Source organism: Ziziphus jujuba, chromosome 8, assembly GCF_031755915.1.
Source record: "Ziziphus jujuba cultivar Dongzao chromosome 8, ASM3175591v1".
Lineage (NCBI taxonomy): Eukaryota > Viridiplantae > Streptophyta > Magnoliopsida > Rosales > Rhamnaceae > Ziziphus > Ziziphus jujuba.
In genome coordinates this window covers 8,518,210-8,537,024 of record NC_083386.1, presented here as the reverse complement: position 1 = coordinate 8,537,024, position 18,815 = coordinate 8,518,210, and the positions used below count along the sequence as shown (strand labels likewise).

Here is an 18,815-nt window from a genome sequence, read left to right as displayed (position 1 = left end):
AGCCTAATTGTATAATCAAAGAAGAATAATTTACGGGGTAATATTTTAAGAAAACTACAGGTGAAGATGTGCTTCGGCACTTTCTGTTCGACGGCTGTGGCTGGGATGTTCAATCTCTCGATGATAAGCGACTCTGTGTTTCGGTGTACTAGCATGTGTACTAGAGCTGCTGAGTATTCAGTAGCCTGCAAATTCAAGAATTTGGTCTCATGGCATGTAATTGTTACATTAGATGCAATACTTTCTAGGAGAATAGACATCCAAAAAACAAGAAAATTTGAGTTTTCCTTTTTTTCTTTTTTTTTTTTTTTTGGCTGATAGATGAGTTTTACCAACCAAAAAGACAAAGCTAGAAACTGGTCACAAGTCAAGATGCAACCCTTCTAGCCATTCTCTTGATTCACAATGTCTACAAACCGAAAAGAAAAATCCACCGGATTTACAAAACCAGAAACAATGTTCCTAGTGCCCCATCTACAAACCAAGTAAGCCGAAGAATTTGACTCTGGAGTCTAAACAGAAGACAAATCCAAAAATTGTGACTCAAATTCAATACGTTATCCACCAACCATTAGGCTGCCCAATTGGACAGATTTGTTTAAGCTTTAAGCAACTGCTTTACCATCACTTTCACAGCGAATCTTTGACCAGCCTGATTAGCCCTCCTCCGTGGCCAGCAAAACAGCTTGATGGATGACGGCATGGATTTCCATAACCTCTAGAATATCGATGGAGCAACGAAGTATGCAAGTCTCCAGGACAGTTCCATTATGATCTCTTACCACCGGCACAACAACATTAGAATTAATTTTAATAAACTTCTTGAGGAAGGCAGCATCAAAGGGAATCACCTCTTAAACCAAAGGAAGAAACATTGGAAGCACTAGAAAGAGAGTTTTTAAATTCACCAACCCTTTTTGTAAAAACCCTGAATAAAAAAGATATCCAAGGAAAATTTGATGATATGCATGGATATTGGCTACATAAATTTTGGAACATTTTGTTAAATAAGATAAAATTTTGATTAATAAATTTATGTTTTATTTTTTTTTATAATTTATTTTTACTAGCTATTTTATTATTTTCAAAGTTTTTTTTTTTTAATCTTCATTATGATAATAAATTATTATCCATAGTATGATTTCTGTGTATCGGCAATCTCTGAAATTGATTTTTGATTAAATTGAATTAAGAAAATTTTATTTGCCCTTCTTTATTATAAAAAAAAAATTATTTTATCATTTTTGTATTTTTTAAATTGTTTTCCTTACATTTTGACCCCTCAAGCACAGCATAACGGTTGGAGTCAATGTTTATATATTCATAATTATTTGTATGACATCATTGAAAAAAAAAAATTACTATAGCTAAAAAGATAGGGACTATACCAATATATTTGAATTTACTCTTATGTTATAACATACAAATTAAAATTTGATTTATGCAAAATACTTGGTCCAATCAAATTTCATTGTATATTCACCAACCAAAAATAGACCCCATCATAAAATTACAAAAAATCCAAAGTCAACCCAAAATTCCACTCTACTATAAAATCCAACGCTTTATGATCTTTATTAAAAAAAAAAAAAAAACATTCCATAAACCATCCTATCAAATTATCCAAAGCAAAATCCAACTTCCAAAAATCTTTATCTAACAACCTTACCAGAAAAAAAAGTGCAAAAAGAAGAAAAGAGGAAAAAAAAAAAAAAAAAAAAGAGTGATAAGAAAACCCAAATAAAAGACATCAATCTTCAATCATACCCAAAAAATGTATAATAAAAAAAGGAAAAAGAAGAAGAGGGGAGTGAGTATATTCCACCATTAGACCATAAATATGAGGGACCCATAAATCAGAGACTGGACACCTTAGAAAAACCTGATAAAGGGCCCTGATTTTAGAGCCACTGGCGTCGGGAAGTACACAAACCCACCTCACTCCAGCCTCCCCGCGGCCCTAAATTTCTGCGGGGCCCCCAGAGGTCTCTCTCTCTCTCTCTCTCTTTCTCTCTCGAGCACACAGAATCTCCACGACGACACCTCCTGCCACAAATCCTTCTTACTCGGTACTCTCTCTCTCTCTCTCTCTCTCTCTCTATATATATATATATCTAAAACCCCTCTGTCTTTCTCTCTCTACGTTGCGATCTCTTGCTCGATCGCTCAATGCCGGTAGGTTTTTGCTTGGATTTCGATTGCAATTGGATTTTCACTGTTCGAATTTTGTATGTTTCATTGGGTATTGGTTCAATTACCCGTGGAAATTTCGGAAAACCCTAGTTTTTGCTGGGTTGAATTGGGGTTTTGAGTTGTCAATTTTCGTCTTTTGATTCTTCAGCTGAATTTTTTTTTTTTGGGGTTTTTATTTTTTGAATTGATTCAATTCTGGGTTTTGTGAGTTAAAGCGGTTGATTTCCTATTGGGGTCCTTTATTTATGTATTTATTTTTTTAAGTTGTCAAATTGCTTCTGTTGTTGAGCTCTCTTTTCGTTTGCTGGGGAATGTAGGATAATGAAACAATTTGATTTCGAAAGGCTTACTATTTTTGGAATGCTAGAATACAGAAACTTTTTGGTCAACTGTATTTTGGCTTGTATTCTAATCCAGTTTTTTTTTTTTTTTTTTTGTTTGTTTGTTCGTTATGTTTGTTTGTTTTTTGTGAAACTGAAGCTACTTAGTGGCATACAGTTTAAAGTTTATGTCTTTGTTTTCCTGGCTATCAGACAGAGTGTTATTTGTTTGGGGTAAACGAGTTATCTTAGTTCTGCACTAAGTTTAACCCTGGCATGGAATTTTTATTGTTTGTATCTAGAGGAAAGTTTTAATAAACTTCTAAGTTTGTAAGTAATTCTAGTTCGGGTTATTGCAGATAGGATGCCGAGCTTATTTATGGTTGTATTATGTCTCTGATTTAGGTTGATTTTAGTAGGACATAAATAACAAGTTGTTGAGAAGAAACTTAGTAGGCATGAGTTGGTTAGTCTTGCATTGAGTAATGGCAGCAAATTTGAGATTCGAGTCGAGTTCAGCTAGTTCAGAAGATTTGGCTTTTGCGGGGAGCTATCCTAGTGGGCATAGAGGAAATTATGCCAATGCAAGTTTGGATAGGTCGGGAAGTTTCCGTGAAGGTGGTGAGAGTAGGATGTTTAGTTCTGGTGCTAGTACACCCCGGGGAGGTGCTACATTAATGGCGGATATGCCTTCGCTTTCTCATTGTTTGTCATTAGATCCTATTACAATAGAAAATCATAAATACACTCGGTTAGGAGAGTTAAGGAGGGCTTTGGGAATAATATCTTTTGGGAGCACAGCAGAAGACAATTCATTTGGAGCTGCTCATTCAAAGCCTGCTCCTCAAGTGGCTACAGAGGAGCTAAGACGGTTTAAAGCAAGTGTGCAAGATGCCTGTAACAAGGCCAGGTAAAATTGAAAATTACCAAATGCTATCAGGTCTTTGAACAGTCCAAATCTTGTCTCTAGATTCTCTTTGTAAAATGTCATAGGTTTATTTGTCAAAAAAAAAAAAAAAAAAAATACATATCTTTTTTGAAAGATAAGTAGAATGTTAGTTTTCGTTGAAGATTAATCAGTATCCAATTGTTTTCCTGGATATATCTACTTATGTTTGTTGTTCTCAAGGCATTTTTTAGTGTTGTCTTATTGTACTGGATGACTTAGAATGGCAATTTTGGTTTATTATCATGGAAAAAGGTATCTTTACTAATATGCTATGATATTTGGATATATGCAATAATAAGATTAATCAGTATCCAATTGTTTTCTTGGATATATGTACTTATGTGTATTGGTGTCAAGGCATTTTTTAGTGTTATCTTTACTCTACTGGATGACTGAGAATGGCATTTTTGTTTATTATCATGGAAAAAGGTATCTCTTTACTAATATGCAATAATATTTGGTCAGGATAAGAACAAAAAGGTTTGATGAATCTATACACAAATTGAACAAGTACATTGAAGCTTTGAACTCAAAGAAGCAACACTGGAGTGAGATGATTTCAAATGAGAGATCAAGTGGGTTGAATTTGTTGAAGATGGGATCTCAGGTTCCACGAAACCCTGTGGACCATGCAAATCAGAGAGTGGAGGACCGGAGTAAGAATGTTCTCAGTAAGCGAGCTAGGTCATCAGTTGCAGAAAGGGTTAGTACATGACTGTTCATTAATTGTATCTATATTCCAGTCCTTTGGAAAAATTATCTTTGATCTTGCATTTAGTGCTGTTATATGCCTGTTATAATCCTATATTAAGAATAGTTCATGATGATACCTCTATAAGAATGGTTCATGGCTTTACGTTCAGGTAGATTGAAGTGCATAGACACCATATTTGTTTATGTGTTTTATCTACATTCCAGGTTACATGTATCTCCTTCTAACCTATTTTTTTGGCTTAATTACGTATTAGTCCTTTTGATGCGTTTAGTGTTAATGTAATTTCAGTTGAAAAATAAGGATGCCTTAGTTTGTGATTTGAGTAGAATTTTAATTTGATTCATTGAATTTGGGAATGAGTTAGTTTTAAACTCAAATATGTGATAAACATAAGATATGTAATTTTTAAAATAGTTTTTTTTTTTTTTTTTTAATTTTTAATTTTTATTTTTATTTTTAAATTTTTAAATTTTTTTTTAAGCTGTAAATAATATATTATATATCTTGAGAGAAAAAGAGAAAAATTTACAGAAAGAAGATGAGGTTGAGAAAAAGGTAGTAGGTTTCTCAACTTATTTGTGGTTTTTAGATTTTTCCCAGTTAACCCCTTTTATTGGTTGAAAAAAATATTTAATTCGGCATGCTTTAGGCACATCATCTATCTATAACAATTATGCAACATTCATATGATGTTTGTTGCAACCAAGTTGTATCAATAGGAAACAAAATAATGTTTATTATTGTAAGTTTGCCTATATACATAAAATACTTTAAGAATTATTAATATGAATATTATAAGGTATTGAAGATTTTTATATTGTATGTTACTAACAGTATTTGAACTGGCTGAAATCTTTTGAGTGTAATGTTGTGGTGATAAATATTAATCAGCAAGCATTCTATCATTTTAAAAAATTCGTTTATAGAAGAAAAACTCAATTTCCTGACTGCTGAATTCGAAACTAGCCTCCAAGCACCATGTGTAATTTCCCCAAAATTTTTATTTTCAGTCTTTTTCCCGAGTCTTTTTTTTTTTAAATATTTTTTTAATTTTTTAAAAATATATATATATATATATATATATATATATTTATATACATTTTACAGTTTATGCAATAAATATGGGCATACTTAATAGACTTGCTTTTTAATCCGTCTTATTGAATGTCTGGAAGTGATCCTTCATTGGAATGAGTCTACCTGGTATTGCTTTTCTTTTGTACTAAAAGGAGTAACTCTATGAAGGAATGTAAAATGAGGAGAAATATGTATTCTTTAAGAACACAAGAGAGAATACAGAAATGGATATCATGTCAAGGGCAAAAGGTGAACACATAACATTGGACTTGAAACATGAGAGAAAAAGACTGTGAAGCAACAGTGTAGAAACTAAATGACACGAAATATGCACAGACTTTTCCTTGTTGAAAAACCCTCATTAGCATAAAGCTTTCCGAGTTCTCTGTGAGAGCAAACTATGAAGTAAAATTTTCACACTTAGAGCTTACAATGAAGTTTTAACTCCCCATCAGTCACCTAACAGTCTCTTGTCTATAAGTCTGTCCAATAAGTGACAAACATAGGCCTTCGACTCAAAGATTAATAAACTACCAAAACAGAAAAGGCATTACTAGGATCAGAACATAAGACTGGATGGACAAATAGACTTTGATTCTACTTCTAGGTTATCATTAACCTCAAAAGATTAAGTTATCAAAAACTGGGTCTAACCATTTATATCAAGCAACAGAAGTTCACCATAAAATTATGTATTTACTTCTTTAAATTATATATTTTGTAACAAAGAACATGGAATTAGTTTCATAAGACATCTTCAATTGTGTTCCTTAACCATCATGAATTCTCTTGGAGATTAATCCATTACTTTTCTGATTTCCTTATTTTATATACTTTTAGGCTGAAAGCCGAATTAATACACTTGCAAGGCAGCCTATAGCTGTAGGAAAGGATAGAGATATGCTCAGAGATAGTGGTGAAGGTTCTGATCTTGTTGAAGAAAAGATTCGGAGGCTGCCTGCTGGAGGGGAAAGTTGGGACAGAAAAATGAAAAGGAAACGATCTGTTGGTACTGTTCTTAGCAGACCTATGGATGATGGAGAGTCAAAACGTGCTATGTATCAGAAGCATACCAATGACATTGGCTCGCAATCTTGTGATGCCCAAAATTTTAGGTAATTTCATTTATGTTAACATTTCTTTTCTTTGTTTATTTTCCATTTTCTTTTTGCCCCCTAGATTCTATTTAACTTGTAATAGTAGTCTTACACACAATTGCAAATGGGATTCAAGACATTTGTACAAAATTTAGAAGGGGTATTTGTGGATAAGGTGCTGGTGCCAGACTTATTGTTGGGGAAAAGGAAGAAAGATCAACATCCACTGGGCTATTTCAACTTTGGCTACTATATTATTTTCACCTTATTGTTAGTGATAAGTCTTTTAGCTTCTTTCTTTGCGTTCATTTTTCATTCATGTGTCTATTGCATATAGTTCATTTAGGCTAGACTGAATACAAGAGGAAGTAAATTAATTACCAGGTACTGTTATTCTTAATATGATGAGTTTTCTTAAGAGGTCTTATGCACATTTTCATTAATTTTTGGAGCAATTTGAGAAAAGTTATCTTTTAAGAAATTATACTTTTCTGGAATGGGTAACAGAGGTTTTCACCTTCAGCTAAAGTTTAGGGAGCAAAATCTTTCTCTAATGCAGTAACTTCTTTTATTGTTGCTTATGTGAATTTTTATAAGAAGCAACCTTTTATTCAAAGGAAATCAATACAAAGGGTAGAGAAGGGGATGAGAAATCCTTAAAACCTTAATTACTTGTAGCTTATGTGATTGAAATCTCAGATTGTGAAAAAGTAGAAGGTACAATTTACCCTTTTTTCGAATTTTTTAATGATATTTTCCCCTTGCTTGATTCTTAGATTGACATGATTTACTCATTGGGCATTAGGTTCCAAATCAAGTTAAGTTTTTTGCTTGATGCAGACATTTTTGGAACCAGAGTTCAGTCTGCTCCCATCTGTACAGGAAGAGTTGTTTGACTTGATATAAGTGTGTTGTACAGGAAGAGTTGTTTGACTTGATATAAGTGTGTTTCTATTGAGTACATAATTTGTTGTGGTTCAATCACTTTGTATGATTGTGTGTTTGAGATCATATAAGAAATTTTTAGTTTTTCTTGAGATTTAAAAATGCGCATGTGAACTTGGTAGTGAATCCTTATGTGTTTCTTTCTAATTAAGGAGGGGGTTTGAGGTTTCTACCAATTGTGGTGTATTAGGTTCATCATATTCTCTTCTATATTGGAAATATGAATGAGAAGTTTGGACAGTTCTCAATTTTCAATTCTTGTGAGTGTTGGGTTTTTTGGGTTTGCTCTGGACATGTGTTGTAGATATGATAATCATCATCATCATTATTCTTCTGCATATCCCACATTTTTAATTTAATTTAATTTTTCTGTGTTATTATTCATCTAGAATTGACCATTAGTAAACTTGGTTTCTTCATGATATCATAATCAAACTAAATTATGTTAGAGTTCAATATTCCTTGCAGATCAGGATTGTCAAGTGGTACTACTGGTATAAACAAGTTTGATGGTAATTCCCTGCCTGCTAGTTCAAATGGCCGGGCAATTCCTAAGAATGATACGGACAAGGTCTCTCTTTCAAGGGATATGATGGCTGGATCAAGTAAAGAGAGACTTAAGGGTAACAATAAGTATGTATTTACTCTTCCATCTTGCTTTTGGTTGTACCTTGTTAATAGAAGTCTTGTTTTAGCCGCATTTTCTTTTACTGTTTTGGTAAAATTATAATTATGTATAACACGTTGCCAACATATAGTTTATTTGCTAATGTGGTTAGGTTAAATATTCGTGAGGATGGTCAAGTACTTAGCCCTAATCCATTGATAAAAGGTAAGGGTTCAAGGGCACCTCGAAGTGGCCCTGTAATGGCAGGCAACTCGTCTCCCAATTTTCCTCGCACATCTACGACTCTTGAGGGCTGGGAACAACCTGCAAGTGTAAGCAAAATTCATTCAATAAGCGGGGCCAACAATCGCAAACGACCTGTGCCCACAGGAGCATCCTCTCCCCCCATGACTCAATGGGTTGGTCAGAGGCCACAAAAAATCTCACGCAACAGAAGAGCAAATTTAGTGCCTCCTGTATCAAACCATGATGAAGTGCAGATGTCTCCAGAAGGTCGTTCGCCTTCTGATTTTGGTGCTAGATTAAATTCATTTGGAACAAATGGGTCTCCTCTTGCCAGAAGTGCAGTTAATGGTTCCCAACAGCTGAGAGTGAAACTTGAGAATATTTCATCCCCTGCAAGATTATCTGAAAGTGAAGAATCTGGTGCTGGTGAAAATCGTGAAAATAGATCGAAGGAGAAAGGTTCAGGAAGTGGTGAAGTAGATGAGAAAGGTGCTAGTGCCATCCAAAGTACTGGTCCTTCCATATTGGTTACAAAGAAGAGTAAAATTATTATTAAAGAAGAAACTGGAGATGGTGTTCGGAGGCAGGGAAGGACTGGAAGAGGCTCATCATTTTCTAGGGTTAGCATTTCACCAATGAGGGAAAAATTGGAGAATGTGGCCTCAGCAAAGCCACCTAAAAGTACAAGGCTGGTTTCTGAAAAGAGTGGCAGGTTTGTTAACATGTTTATTATTAGTATTATTGTTCTTACCGTTTCTATTATTGTTATAATTAAAAACTTCCTGGATTTCACTTACAGCTTAAAAGAGCTGTACCTTCATTTTTTTTTTTATCTTTATCTCTTAAAACTTCTAACCTAGATTTATTATTTACATATAAATGTATATATTATGTATTTGTTTCAGCAAGTCAGGGCGACCGCCTCTAAAGAGAGTATCAGATCGGAAAGCCATTTCTCGGCTTGGGCATATATCAGCTATCAGTTCCCCCGATTTTGCAGGTACAATCCTAATACAAGTAATTGATTGGATTGGTGCATTTCAAGTAGGAAAATTAGCTTGTAAACATTTTACTGTGTTTTCAAACTTTCAAGTTTCGTATCACTTGATTATTTTGCAAGAAAGATGAGAAAATAAAGCAAATTGGAATTAGAAGTCTGTTGTCAAATGTTTGCTGGATATGTGACATAATCATATATATATATATATATTTATTTTTTTTTAAAGCTTTGTTGCGTATACTTTTGAGCTTCTAGTGTCAACTAAATCATCAACTCCAAAAGTTTAAGCTGTTAGGAATTTTGGATGTACCCAACTCTGTATCAGGTCAAACACAACGGACACTTAAAACTCCCTCTCAGGTGTCTGGCTGTCTAATATAGGGAAACTTTTTTAAATAGGAAACTTTAGTTAAAATTAAAAAGGATGAGAAATCCTCAAAGGGACTAAAATGTTTAACCAGTTATATCCTTCCAATTCAATAAGATTAAAGAAATTGGCATGTCTCTAAAACTCCTTTGAAGAAAATGCCTGTAAAGAAACTTGATAAAATCCCATAAAACTCTCACATCTTGACTTATATCTTGAAAAGTTCTAGCATTTCTTTCAACCATATTTACCAAAACAAAGTTGTCTTTGCACAAATCCAAAAGCTTCTCTACTTTTATTACTCCCAAAGCAATTAAATATGCTAATCAGTAAATGTGGACAAGCCTCTGGTTACCCTAACAAAGCCTGGTTCCTCCTCCAACCAAGACCATAATTTAACAGGCTCTTGAAAATGAAGGAATGAATGGTCAATGGATTTGCTGTTTTTACCACACATTGTACATCAAGATGGAGACAAACAAGGAAGTAGTCTTCCTTTTTGTAAGAAATCACATGGACTTAGCTTGCCAAGCACAAGATTAACCTTGGTGCACATGCTTTCCGAATTACATAAGAAGGTTCAGAAACTTGTAGAGAAATTTCATTAATAAGAAAATCTAAGAAATATTTGCTAGAAAATTCTTGTTATGAATCTTATTTCCACACTCTCCTATAGTACTTGCCACTTCAAGATGACTCATGAAGAACACATGAAGAACTTCTCTATCATTTAAATTGTGAAAGAACTTAAAATTCTAAGAAATTGAGTATTTCTCTATCATTTTGGGACAACAAGAGAGCCGTACATATGCAACACAGTGAATTAATTGAAATAAGGGGTGGCAAGATTTGAACTCCGGACCTATAGACAACTAGTCTTTACAATACTATGTCGAGTTACTTGTCCACAAAGAGGACTCAACTTCCAAAAATTATGGACTTCACAAAAAAATTGAAAAATATAAGAAATTAGTACTTTAGTTTTTTTATTTATATATATATATATATAAATATATTTGGCCTTCCAAGATCTCATGGCTTAGTCTAACTAGGCATTACAAAGTTTGTTTCACTACTAATGTTTTGTTTATGTTCACTGAGTGAAAATCAACGATGTTCCTTTGATACATGTTCTTGGAAATGAGACAGACCGTCATCATTCTTTTTATTTATTAATGTAAAAGTAAGTTCTAAATATATGGGTGAAGTACAGTTGAAATCCTTGTCTTGTTATGTAAGCCTCATTCTTGATTTAGAACAATATACATGAATTTTTCATGTGATTGTTCTTCCTATGAAAAATTCTGTTCCATGTAATTCTTCTTCCCATCAAAATTCAGAATCTAGGTACAGCATTCAATGACTTGTCCAACTGTTGCTGAAAATTGTTTTACTATGATATACTGTTGCATATGATATTTTCAGGTGAATCAGATGATGACCGTGAAGAAGTATTGGCAGCTGCAAATTTTGCTTGTAATGCGAGTCGTATGTTCCTAAAACCAATGTTGTTTTGCGACAAGGAATTTATATACTGTTCATATACATAGTTGCATTAAATTATTGTTCATTGTAGATCTTGCTTGTTCTGGCAACTTCTGGAAGAAAATGCAACCACTATTTGCTCCTGTCAGCTTAGAAGACACAGCTTACTTGAAGGAGCAGGTGATAACTGAAATCTGTGATTAGATTCTATACATATAATTAGAAAAAGAATTAACAAATAATTTATAAATGGTTTCTTACTCAAGGAATTATTTGCATGCTGTGTTACTTAAGTTTTCTGTATTTCTTTGTATTTGGATCAGCTAAAATCTAAGGAGGAGAATCATGAAAGCTTCTCTCAGACATTTGGCAATGGAAATGGTGCTTTGGTAATGTCAAAACAGAGCCTTTCTTAGTTTGATTCTAACATTTGATGTCTAATTCTTCCATCTTTCCATTTAATTTACCATAATTTTGTATGATTTTGGTCAAGCTTTGCATATTGTTTGATTGAATTTTGTCATCGTGTGCTCAGTTGATGATGTATTCTTTTTGTTAAGGGAACGCTGATCTTGCTTTAAACATGTGTTAAGGGAATACTGATCTTTGTCTTAATGTTTCCTTGTCTTTTATTTTTAAGTGCAAAAAATTTATCTATTGGTTGGGTGACTTCTTTGGATGGACCAAATCTACAATAGCTTGGAAACTTGATTTCTTTAGTAAGATTGAGACGAAAGCTTTTATTTATCTATGTTCATCGTTAGTCTTCTTGATAGGGTGAGAATTATTTTAGATGTGAATGATAGGGGAATGTTGAACTAGATTCCTAAAAAAAATTTCTCGTAAATCCTATTTCATCATCTTGCTTCATGTCTCTAATGTCTTGGCTTTTGAACCTTGTATAATTTGGAAAGTTAATCTACCAACGTAGTCAACTATATGTTTGTATAGAAAACAGAGTTCAGTAATCACTCATTTTCCTTCATTATGATGTTGCTGCTAAGTTATGGTTGTAATTAGTGGAGCAAGCTTGGTGTATTTGTGTATTTCGCCAATCTTGTTCATCTCTATTGATAATTAATTTTAAAGGTTTTTTGGGTGACAAAAGTAGGCATGCTCTTTGGAGTTTTGCAGTGCTGGCTTTTTTTCGACAATATGTTTGGCATTAAATGGAAGCTTTTTGAAGAAAAGTCTCAGGACACGGGTATTTGTGGGTGTTTTGAGCTTTGAAAGAGTTTTAAGGATATTTCAATATCTCTGATTTTCTTGAGTTGTAAGGATGTGCTCTAATATATTTTGTTTATTTCTTATACTGTTTTTAGGATTTCTCATATTCTATATTATAATCTGGTGTTGATGTTGTTGTTCTTGGATTTTTTTATTTTTATTTTTTATTTTGATATTAATCATTTATTAAAATTCTGTCCAAAAAGGTTATTTCAATATTTTCTGTTGATCATCATTGGATGGTGAGAAACCATGCCTTATGATCAAAGGGAGCATTATGCCTGATCGAGACCATAATTTTTTCTGCTTATGTAATTGATTCAGTGATTTGACTTCCTTTAACTCACTTGTATGGCTACTGACAATGTAGTTTTATTTTCACCACTCAAAACAGCTCTCTTAATCTGTTTCCTACTCGCTCTTTTCTGTTGTTCTTATTTATATCTTGTTCTTGTTATACCTGATTTACTCATCTTGTTGACATCTTATTCTTTGGTGGCTTAAGTTTCTGATAATATAAAGAAAGCCAAAAAGTGGAAGACATATTACGAAACTTACCGAGTTTTCTTCATATGGCATTTTATAAGCTTGTGGTTATTCATTTTGGGTTTATATTTCTTGTTTCCTCAGGGAGATTTTGTGCATGAACAGAACTTTGCCTCTCAAGCTTATGTTTCTGGAGGTAAAACCGATATCTTGGAAGACCAAGTTTTTGGCTCAGATACTCTATGTGGGAGGTTAGAGTTGGATAGAAGTAAGAAAGCTCCTGATTTGTGCCAAAGAGTATTGTCAGCTCTGATTATAGACGATGAAACTGAAGAATTTGAAGGTAACAATGGACGGAGAACATCATACAGATATAGTGAAGATTATCCTTCTGATGCTACATTTATGGCTGTTGATTTTGAGCCAAGGAATATGGTCTTCACCGAGCTTGAACATGAGTCCAATTCAGATCCTCTGATTTTGAAGCAACATGCTGTTAACAATGTTTCTTGCTATGGAAATGGTAGCTTTGGCAAGGGCCGGAGCGTCCACAATCCATTGTTTGATCATGATTTGTTGAAGGAAGATCAGGGAGTTGTGCATTTGGATAATGGTGTGTTGAGTGAGTCCTCCAAAAATGGTGCCGATGGGCCATTGCCCATATTTACAAATGATTCTGGTATTTCTTATGAGAAAATGTCTTTGAATGAGAGAGTCTTGCTGGAGCTGCAAAGTATTGGCTTATATCCAGAGACAGTGGTAAGCTCACGCATAAGAAATGATTATGAAGGGAAAGATAATTTGTTTTTGACAGGAAACATAAGTTTTATAAGTATAATAAATTAGAAAACATAAAAAAAGGAAGACGAAAAACTCTATTCTATTCATCCAGCATGCATTTCCATTCCGTACGAGAGAATACAAAAATGAAACTCAATTACACACTTTTTTTTTCTTTTTTTTTTTTTTTTTTTTTTTTTTTTTTTCAATTGCAATGCTAAAATGAGGTATCTCCTAACTCCATAACAGTTGAAGCCCATAGAAAGCCAAAACTTGCTTCTGTTCCATCTCGTCGTGTCAATACATCTTATAAGCTGTCTCCAAATATCCTTCCATTTTCTTGCATCGAGATTATTTGGAATAGAGCCATCATTCAACACCTCTGAATGACTTTTCTCTTCATAATAATCAATGCTGGATATTCAGATTGTGAAAACACATAAGAAAGTCTGTGTCCTCCACCCATCAGTTCCGTAGTTGAATAACGCATCACAGTGAAGGAATGAATGGTCAATAGATTCTTCACTCTTCTTGAACAATAGTCATTATTTTCTAAATATTTGGTCCCTATTTTTTTTTTTTTCCCCCAAAAGACCAAATGAAAGAACCTATTTTATTTGCAAAATCACTTTCTTTGATGTAGTTTTGCATGACTTTCATTGCAGAAATGTGGACTGTGTAAATATGAAAAATGTTGCTTTCTTTGTGGTTGAATTCTCTTTTTTATTCTTATTTTCACTTTCTTTCTTTCTTTCCTTCTTCCTTCTTGTAACAAATTTCCATCTAATTGAGAAAATGTTATGGTTGCTTTGTCACAGCCTGGTCTGGCAGATGGAGAGGATGAAGCAATTAATTTTGATATTCTTAAACTTGAAAAGGGACTTCACCAACAGGTTTTCTTTCACTTGACTAATTTTTCAAACATATGTGACTTGAAATCTATATTTTGAGGTTCATTATCCTTGATTACTTACTTGCATTGCATATCTATTCTTCCAAGTTTGTTCAGCAATTATTTCATTTATTTGTACTTTTCAATATTTTATTAAATAAGTTGTCATCTGATGTTTTTAGGTTGGTAAAACAAATATGCAGTTGAAGAAAATCATTGAAGCCGTTGAAGAGAGCAACGAAATGGAAAAACGGTTGGATATTATGTGATTTATCTGTGGTTTAGTATTAGGTTTTTAGCCTAGTGACGGAATATTTACCATCAAAATCAGTTTGCTAACAATTTGTTGAATTAATTTTCAGGGGCCTTGAGCAGGTTGCCATGGATAGACTTGTTGAATTGGCTTACAAAAAGTTGCTGGTATGTCTTCTTATTTGTTTAGACTGGAGCTCTATGTTGGGATTGGTTGTTGTGTTGTTATGATAATACATTATTTATTGTTGGTTACGTAACATATATAAAATTCTTCAATCCAAGTCTCTGATATAGTTATGAAGTAGAAAATTGTGGCCACAATGTTGACGACAATGGAAACAAGGATATGACCTACACATTAGCTAGCTCACATTCACTCACATTTATACACACACGCACAGATGTGCACATATATGCTATCTTTGATAAGATATGCACATATTTTTCTGTAGTTGCAAGATTTGGTTGAAGTCAGTAGAATCTTTGGGTATATTTTACTACAATTTTAGGTAAGAATGCCACTAGATATGGGCATCAAATAGTTTCTGAGAGATCTATAAATGGCTGTCATAATTGTAAGCGGCAGCATCTAGGTTTAAATCCAAAGTGGCAAGTGATAGTGTCAACTCCCTTGATATTGTTCTTGAGAAGTGACAGCTTTGGCCCAATCCTTGAAGGAAATTTTGTGGATCTTATCTTCTAAATTTAATGCTTGAATTGGAAAAGAGACAATCATCAGGTTTGGCCTGCGCAAATATGTAGATATTTGTACGAAGAAAAATAAATACTTACTCTCAGCCCTTCTCTAGTTTTGCATTGAATTCCATAGAGAGTGGAAATTCACAATTTGAAAAGATTTTGAAATTGGGTAGTGAGGGAGCACATGGATATTATATATCCATCTTCCTGTAAAAAGTCACAATTAGACATCCCACTGATTTTTTTAGGGGTACCAGTTTTGGCTGTTGCTTTTTTTCTCGTTCATTTATGAATTCATAACTACCCATTCTCCTAAGGAATTTGGCTGGAAGTTTGTTTTCGAGTCACTTGGTGTAGTTTAGAATTCAAATTAGCCCTCTTTCCTATCTTCCTTAATCATAATTGCTAAGATCATTTTTAATTGTATGATTCAATAGTTTATAAATATGCAACTGTTAGTTTAAAGTATTTGTTTAAACGTGATAGCATTTTTCAAATAAAAATACTTGTTTTTGGGGTGCTGGGGATTTTATTGCATACTTTGTGTCCTCACGTTCTAATGATTGGTAGAATGCAACTCCACGATAGCATTAATATTTTCTCTATTATGAAGGATATAGAATATGAAAATAGAAAATTGTTACTGAAGTTATATTTCTTTTGTATGAATGAAATAACTAAGATCCATTATTGTGGATGTATATTATGCTTCATCGGTACTTTTTGCAGGCCACTCGTGGAAGTATTGCTTCAAAAAGTGGGATTGCTAAGGTTCCTAAACAAGTTGCGGTGGCATTTATGAAGAGGACTCTTGCTAGATGTCGAAAATTTGAAGATACTGGCAAAAGTTGCTTTAGTGAGCCTGCACTTCAAGAGATCATTTATGGTGTACCTCGTGACAAGGATGCAGAGTTGACAAGCATGGCAACAGCAAATTTGCCAACCGAATCTCAGAATCCTAAACTGGAGCCCATTTTGTCAGGTTTTCCATCGTTTCAAGAAACTTTTTATGCTTTTGAAAAGTGGATCATAGTTATTAGCATTTTTGGCTTCCAATAATCGTTTACTTTTGTCAACTTATTGGCTGTGATGGTTGGTGTTTGGTCAGAGGCAAATATGTATATTTGTTTATGTGTGTGTGTATCTCTCTCTTTCCATTTATGTTTATGAGGGAGAGTGGACAGAGCAATATCAATGCAAGATCTGAGAAAGAAAATGAGAGTGAGAAGAGAGGAGAGAGAAAAAAAAGTGTAAATGGGGTGAGAACCACAGAAAACAAGAGGTGGGAATATTCTGTATTATTCACGAATCAAGTGTCGTATGTTTATAGGGTTACAATTGACCTATCTATGGTATATAAACCTAATATAGTAAGGAAAACAAATCATATCAAATCATCTAATAATTCAATTAAAAAAAAAAAAAAAAACTAACAAAGCTTCTTAACTAATAAAACTCCAATTTTAAAACATAATAATTAAATAAAATCCTAAAAAGTTTTCTGCTCAATTCTCCCCAGCTTGAAACACTACTACTCTGTTGAGTAAAACCTTGTGGTATAACTGAAATTTTTGTGGTAACTCAATCACCTGAACTTTGAAAAACATCTTCAATCTTGTATATTGAAGCTTGACAGTAATCTATAAAAGAAGGAAATATTCCTGCATCACACCTGAAACGAGGCTCAATTTGTTCCTTCTTACGGATATGTTTAACAAATTTTAATTGAATTCATAGTTCTATTAGTAGACAACTCTGGTAATAGGAACTAGAGCTCAACATAAGTGGTATTGAAAAGGGCCAATGCCTTGGGTATATTTCTTCTTTTGGGGAAATATATATAAGGGAAGTGTTGGGCATGGAATTGACAAAAGTATCACGTTCATTGAGAACTTGATTTCTACTACAAGCATTGTTTGCAACTTTAAATTTAACGTTACTTGAAATAGTTTTATATTTTATCTCGGGATAGATCTGTGACTTTTTTGAGTAAAAGATGTGACAAGTTTAGGAATATGTGAGTCCAGTGATGAAGATGAAACATTGCTACGCTGTCCTAAAGGAGTTTTGGCAAGAGTTTTATGTGAAAGGAAGGTGTGGATAACAAGGAAATGGTTGAACGGAGTTATTGGGAGAAGGGTTGGTTGAGAAATACTAATATCATCAGTAATGAGAGGTTTATCATCAACATGTTGACTAAGGGAAAGACTAAGAGTAATAGCCTGAAGATTGGAAAATAAACTGTCGAGGAGAAGAATCATGATCATCAGACTGTAGCGGGGATGTTGTAGGAACAATTATTTAACATGATGACTTGTATTCCTATATATTAATTTCACATGATGGCTACTTCTATTGTTAACATCCATTGTATGAAATTTCTTGCTTGTGCAAGTTGTTATCTGCTTTATTTGTTTATCATAACTGTATTTTCTGTTCTCACAGGATCCTTATCTGGTTGGGCTGAGCAGCATGACAATAATGAAAAAATTGGCAGGATTACCTCTGGTGTATTTGGAAGTTTTTCCAATCCCTCTGAGCAGGATTTTGCTAAAACTGGTCCAATATTGAATAGAGGGAAGAAAAAGGAAGTGCTTCTTGATGATGTTGGTGGCAGCCCATCCTTGAAAGCTTCATCTAATCTTGGTAATGGTCTATTGGGCAGTGCAAAGGGCAAGAGAAGTGAGAGAGAACGGGACAAAGATACATTAGCCAGAAACTCTGTTTCTAAAACTGGTCGTCTACAGTTGGGTAACCAGAAGGGTGAGCGTAAAATGAAAACAAAGCCGAAGCAGAAGACAGCTCAGCTATCAACGTCAGCAAATGGATCTGTTACCAACACTTATCCTTTAGCTACTGCTTTTAGTGAAGTTGTTAACAATGATAGCAACACAAAAAGAGAAGCTGGCTTGATCGCTCATAGTAGTGTTCTTGAAGATCCATCTACAGAGAACAAGGAGCAAATGGATTTTACAAACTTGCAGTTCAATGAATTAGACTCCATAGAACTAGGTGTAGTCAATGAGTTTGGTGGGAATTCAGATCTAGGTACTTGGTTGAACATTGATGAGGATGGCTTACAAGAGCATGATTTAGTTGGCCTTGACATACCTATGGATGACCTGTCAGAATTGAATATGCATCTATAAAGACCGTATACTGTATATTTCCTTTATTATTTGACCATTGAGATAAAAATCACAGTGCTGCTGTCAGAGGACAACCTGCTGGTATAAGTTATGGCTCTGGCAGTCAGGCACATTGTAATTATGGCCATTCTTTTTGTATACTTATCCGAACGAGTTAACGAAATCCAATTGTTCATGTGATCAGATCAATTTTGCTACAGATCAATTTTGCTTCATAATCAATTATAGTTCTTTTTGGCCTATCTTTTATCGTCTTTGTTTTTGTTTTCCTTTTGGCTGTTTCTTCTTGTTTAAAACAAATGAATCTGAATTCACCCTGTATTCTC

General features: G+C 33.8%; 1 protein-coding gene across 7 annotated transcripts; it reads left to right on the top strand.

The window, feature by feature from the left end:
- Positions 1–1,717: 1,717 nt before the first annotated feature.
- On the top strand, positions 1,718–18,688 carry LOC107413043 (uncharacterized). Of its 7 annotated transcripts, none has more exons than XM_025072262.3 (16): positions 1,718–2,069; positions 2,919–3,423; positions 3,928–4,165; positions 6,095–6,369; positions 7,765–7,929; positions 8,076–8,861; positions 9,055–9,149; positions 10,942–11,004; positions 11,093–11,181; positions 11,325–11,390; positions 12,859–13,473; positions 14,313–14,387; positions 14,569–14,639; positions 14,749–14,806; positions 16,070–16,322; positions 17,786–18,688. In XM_025072262.3, exons 2-16 carry the CDS (start codon positions 2,999–3,001, stop codon positions 18,487–18,489), a joined length of 3,978 nt encoding a protein of 1,325 aa, XP_024928030.2. In that variant the 5' UTR covers positions 1,718–2,069; positions 2,919–2,998; the 3' UTR covers positions 18,490–18,688. The 7 variants fall into 7 exon arrangements, with proteins under 7 accessions (XP_024928030.2, XP_015876381.2, XP_024928028.2 ...); XM_016020895.4 differs by having other exon boundaries at positions 2,873–3,423; XM_025072260.3 differs by having other exon boundaries at positions 2,674–3,423.
- Positions 18,689–18,815: the final 127 nt, after the last annotated feature.